Here is a 6000-nt window from a genome sequence, read left to right as displayed (position 1 = left end):
AAATCATCGACAAAAAAGTTTTGTTTAAAGTGTGCTCACAACACAAAATTTTTTTAGCATCGAACGCTCGCATTTCTTGAAGTTTTTTTCCGTTCGTTTGTCACAGCAAAGTACAGTGATTGAAATTGGTCAAAGCCAGTACGAAACGAGAGACCAATTTTCAACGGAAAAAAGTCGAAATCAAATTCAAATTTTGAAGCAACACGAACCAAAAGGTATGAATAATTAAAACTATTAAATTTGTCATAATTTTGTTGATATTCAAAGTGATATATGAATTTAATTGTGATCAATTTGTTGCAGTACTACGCAATAGTGCTAACAATACGTTCCAACAAAACAACGTACCGTTAACGGCTTTGTGCATGTGCAAACATGAAACTGGACATACAAAGCTAGTAGCCATTGCAAAGTGAGACACGCATCAGCCGCAGATATTGAACAACAATTGAAGTGATCGGACGCATATATTATTTTCTCTTCTTGATCTTTCGATACAATTTGATTTTAAAACATTTATTATTCGGTAAAAATCGAGAAAAAAGTTTTGTTTTAAGTGTACTGACAACAGAAATTTTTTTTTACCATCCAACGCTCACATTTTCTTGGGGTGTTTTTTCCGTTCGTTTGTCACAGCAAAGTACAGTGATTTTGCGTGTTTGCTTTTAAAATTGGCCAAAGCCCTTACCAAACGGGAGACCATATTTTAATTGCGCATGATTTAAACGTGAAAAAAAAACAAAATCGAATTCAAATCCTGTAACTATATAAAATGAAATATGTTTTTAAATTAAAAATTGAAAAGAGACAATGCGACCACGTAGAAAATCAGTAGTCATAGCACGAACACAAATTCGTGCATCATTAAGAGGTCTGGGATTGTCTCTCCGAGATGACAGCGATGATAGTGCATCAAACAGTTCATCAAAAATTTCGCAGAGTCGTTCGCCGAGTCATTCGCCAGCTGCAAAACGATCACGAATAGATGCCATCAGTAATGCACCAAGTGGTGTGGTTCCAACTCAAGCTCAAAGTCAAGCATCAGAATCAGGTACCATTATTATTTTTTAAAAATAAATTTGCTACTTTTTTCGATAAATTTCTTGAATACAATCGATTGCATTTGATACAGTGTTGTTGAGTACGAAATAAAAATGGATTTTTTCTTAATTTCCGCTCTCACAGTTAGTTCGACAATGAGACCAAATGAACAAACGAGACAACGTCGCCGAAAAGCAAATCGTACGGGATTTGATCGACCAACATCAAATGTGAATCAAGTGCCACTGAATGCACCAAATGCCAATCCACCACAGCCATCTACATCGACATCGGCAATGGCAGCCGCATCAACATCAGCAGCTACAACGACAACAACAAAAAAGCCATTGAAACGCCCAAATGAAATGAGAGCAAAACGAGGTGAAACAGAGAATAAAGACCTAGAACAATTCACCGTGGTAATGACACTGAATCAATTTTTGCGCGATGAAAAAGTTTTCCCAGACAAACAACGTCTGACTGATTTAATTGAAAGAGTTGTGGCCAATTCCTCAAGAATGTTCAAATTGGCATCGCTTTATGTGCTCTTCATATTGAATCGGTTGGTTGACAATGGTTCCGATGTCGAAATCCGTCGTGAATTTTTGGCCAAATTCAATGCAAACAAATATTTCAGAGCATTGAAAAAAACTCCACTCCATACGCCAGCATACATATTGGACAATGAATTTCGTGATTTTCTCATCGAAAACGACATCGAAACCAAATTGGATTTGGATAATGCCAACCAAGTATTGAAATTTGCGATCGAACAATACGACCGAAATGCGAAATTAATCGTGAAAACGCACATGAGACGATACATGAGGAGATATTTCAAAAATTTGGGTGCAACAAAACACCAGATAAATAAAATCATGAATTATCTATGTGACCGAAATTCAACGTGCCGTCCAAATGCCAATTTATTGAATCGCTATTTGGAAGAGTTGAAACCATTGGTGCCACCACAAGTGGTACAACCACAGCGACGGCGACGACAAACGCCACCACGGCGTGGGCCTCAAAGTGGACGAGGAAGGCGAAGAGGTCGGCAACAGCGGCAACAACGACAACGAGGGCGACGAGGACGGCAACAACAACCGTTACCAGTGCCACGCGGTTGGTTATTTGAGACGCACAGCAAATTTGACTGGTAAATTTAATACATATACATACTTTTATTTATTTTATTCACCACTAAACTAAATTTCAATTGATGTTAATCTCTTTCTTCATCATCATCATCATCAAATTTTCTATGACAGGTACAAGTACGTTTACGAATTGTTGAATTTACAACGTGTAATCCATGCGCACAATGCAACCAATCCGCATCGAAATTGGTCATCGTTTGTGGCGGTGCCACAATCAAGCAATGCCAAACATCATGCAAGATTCGATACAGATGGATTCGTACTGCTAACGAATCTCTTGTATGAAGCAGGGACTGGTCAAAAAATCCCAGTGCAGAGAGATCCGTGGACGCATGCCCAACACAATGCATTTTGGCGTCGATTTGTAAACTTGGACAAAATCAATAAGCCGAGTCAACAGTTTGACTTTTCATTCACCACCGATGGATGTTCAGCCCATTTGAAAATGATTCGGCGATCCAGAAACGTTAACACCAACACCAACAATAACAACAACAATGATGATGCAGTTCCGAATCCAGAACAACCAATCCGTGCCGCCAATCATTCAACGTGCTTACGATTCAGGACAAATTGAGAGAATTATCGGTTGTGATCCGGGCTACAGAGAATTTGTGGGGGTCGTACGCAAAGATTTAGCGACCGATAATGAAGAAAATTTTCTAAAATCATCGAAAGAGTGGCACCATATGACCGTGAAAATATGTATGTAAACTGCGTGAAAATATGTAAACTGCGTGAAAATCGTGAAATGTATGAGGAAATGCCATCGAAGAAAAGTGCCGACTACCGTACCTATCTGGATTACCAGCTGGATGTATTCAATGAATCATGCGAGGTATTTATTTATTTATTTTTTCGCTCTTTTGAGTTGATTTAATTTGATTTCATGTTATTGATGTGTGTGTGTCATTCATTCTTAATTTATATAGATAAAGTATCAAAAACGTGTGGCTCGTTTAAAGTTTGATGCATATACACGTACGCAGGTAGCATTGCATGTGTTGGTAAAGCAAATGACAAAAGTCGATCGTAGAATGTCGGATGCTGAGAAAACAGTGATATTGGCATTTGGAGGTGCAAAATTTGCATCAAACTCACCCATCAAAGGATATCTACGGTGTCCGCATCGTGCATTGCAACAAATGGCACGTGAATATGTATTCGTTTTGCCAATCAACGAACACAACACATCGCAGAAGTGTAGTCGATCAGGACGTAAGCTGAAGAAACGAAGAAGTGTACCAGAACGTCAATCAAAAGACCGGTAAGACCATTGCCAATGAATGACATTATTATTATTATTATTGATTGTATTTTCTTTTCTCCAGTTTTCTAGTTTGCCCCAACTGTAAACCGGTCGAAGATGGCGTTTTTCACGATCCAATTCAATGGACAGGCAGAGTTCATCGTACTTTCAAAAAGAAACATCAAGAATGGAAATACCGTTCCATATGTACATTCGATCGACCGGTTCCAGAAGCAAATCCAAATCCACCACCAAGACAAAAGAAAAAGAGATACCAGAAGCAGTTGGAACCGAAAACAACAGTTATATTCAATCGCGACATAAATGCAGCGAGAAATATGATTAAGAAAGGATTGTATATGTTGAATCATCTGCCGATGCCAAATTGTTTCCGACCATTCAGGCATCAACTCCATTATTACTTCAACAATTAAAATCAAAAATAAAAATTATAAGCACGGACGTCTACGCGAACATTCTCACAATGGGAATCTCATTGTTTGAAACAATGATACCAAGACGTAGTAGTGGACGATGCTAACAAGTACTAGAAATAGTAAGCATATTAATTTTTCTCTTTTTCACAGTGATCAACGATCTCAACACTACTACTGCTACAATGAACTCCCAAATTAAAGCAATGTTGTTGTTGTGGTCATTGATTTTATAAGTATTTACTTTACTTAACTATAAAGTATATACTTTCATCTATAGTTTCATTTTCCATTCCGATCCATTACGCATTGATTAATTTCCATTTTTTCCATTCTTTTCTTCTGATCAACTCTTAGGTACCAGCGATTCGTTCAAATTTATTGAATGAAAATACATCTACTGAAAATTATAATTGTACTTAAAACTTAATTTTGACATAAATAAACTGAATACAAATCGTCATTTTCAATAAAATAATTTTCTTTTTAAAGAGAAATAATTTATTTAAATATATAGAAAAATATTCAAATAGAGAATAATTCTAACACTTCAATTTTTTGACTAAATAAAATCCCAAGGAACAATTTGAGTGCCATTTCAGTCATTTTCAACGTTGCAATGAAAGAAAAAAGAGAAAAAAATCTGTTAGAAAGTTGACTATGAATCCTAATACGGCTCCTCCGTACTACCGTTGTACTGTTTCAAAACGTATAACAAGGCCACAAAATTGTCAAGATCAGCTATGTTATCGTTAAAATATTCGTTTTATTATATAATTTTTGGATTCAATGCTAATGCTTGTCAGTTGACATTGTTTTCATTCGGTGGTCTTCTCAATGAATCAGGCTAGTACGACCAACATCCGACAAAGTCCTGTGTAATTTGAAGCAAAAACATTAAACAATGAATAGATTCTGTTGTCAATTGATTCATACCTTTGAATATAATGCATTTTGCAACAACAATTATCTTTGAAGCAGCATCATCATCCTTTAATGGACGATTTTTGAAGGTAAATTTATCCTTTGATACTAAAGGACTATTCTGAAGTAATTCGTCCACATCCTGATAATGGCCATTACAAATTTGGTGTTTTATTATTGCACGTTCTTTTTCCAACCGTAAACACAATTATATCCGGAGTCCAGTGACAGAATCCGGTAGTTCAGCAATAGGTCTCGCTTTACAATCGTAGCACACTTTAAATCGATGCGTACGTGTTTTACTTCGAAACTATTCTTGGCAATTCGCACATGTTTTTAATGTTCCCATTCATCTTCTATTTTAACCACTGAATGGCCTAGTTTCTTGATGCTCACCCAAAATTTCCGCGATCCTGGACATCTTTTTCTTTTTCGTCTCTTCATTACAAATGCCCGATTTTATGGCATCTCCAATGTACTAAATATGCGATTTCCATGTTGAATTACGTGGTGATAGTGGGCGCAATGGATATCAAACCCTCCACTAATTTTTCGCCACTTTGTCTTTTCTTTTTGCATGTTTGGTATTGTGATGTTTTTTTTTTTTTTCAAAATTCAAAATGATGAGAATAATGAGTTTCGATTCAACCATACTTCAAAATATCTCAACTCAACAGCAGGTTCATCATCTGTTTTCTAGACGTTGGGACGCGTTATATATTCGGATTACAATTTGTCAGGTCGGTGAATCGATAATATCGATTCGATATGCTAACACTTTGGCATTTCTGATGTCGATACCATCGAATTATTGAGCATTGTTTTGATTGCTTCATTCAGCTTAAATCACACCATTGCTGCAAAGACACTTAGTTATTAGCGCCATCTAGTTCGTGCGAGAAAAAATCTTCACATTTCACACACGTACTATTGAGTTACTTCACTATGCAATACAGTGAGGGCGCCAGTGATACGTGTTTTGCAGCAACCCAGTGGCTTGAATAAAATTAAAAATGAGGCTAATGACGCAACTTCCGTCATTTTAACACTGCGCTCATTGGTGCATACTCGGGTTAAATAATTGTTTGCAGCTCACATTTTATTGCAACGAAATTCTCCTCTTCATTTTCATCATCGGCAATCGTCGTTGACAACGACTCGTTGTTATTTCTTAAGAAAATTTTCGTTTTCATTC

General features: G+C 36.7%; 1 protein-coding gene across 7 annotated transcripts in view; it reads left to right on the top strand.

The window, feature by feature from the left end:
* LOC116347862 overlaps positions 1-4286 on the top strand; it is a 10456-nt gene extending 6170 nt beyond the window's left edge. For 6 of the 7 annotated variants that reach the window (XM_031778615.1, XM_031778614.1, XM_031778613.1 and 3 more), the window contains 6 exons: positions 304-1051; positions 1186-2197; positions 2310-3036; positions 3131-3465; positions 3530-4003; positions 4239-4286. In XM_031778615.1, coding sequence (XP_031634475.1) covers positions 811-1051; positions 1186-2197; positions 2310-2775 — 1719 coding nt within the window. In that variant the 5' untranslated portion in view covers positions 304-810 and the 3' untranslated portion in view covers positions 2776-3036; positions 3131-3465; positions 3530-4003; positions 4239-4286. Of the gene's footprint in view, positions 1-6; positions 216-303; positions 1052-1185; positions 2198-2309; positions 3037-3130; positions 3466-3529; positions 4004-4238 lie in introns of those variants that run through there. The other variant, XM_031778617.1, reaches the window with a different exon arrangement.
* Positions 4287-6000: the final 1714 nt, after the last annotated feature.

Source organism: Contarinia nasturtii, unplaced genomic scaffold (genome assembly GCF_009176525.2).
Source record: "Contarinia nasturtii isolate CC-2019 unplaced genomic scaffold, AAFC_CNas_1.1 Cnas_scaffold_2166, whole genome shotgun sequence".
Classification (NCBI taxonomy): domain Eukaryota; kingdom Metazoa; phylum Arthropoda; class Insecta; order Diptera; family Cecidomyiidae; genus Contarinia; species Contarinia nasturtii.
The sequence above is the reverse complement of the archived record's forward strand: the minus strand, read 5'-3'. Positions and strand labels throughout refer to the sequence as shown.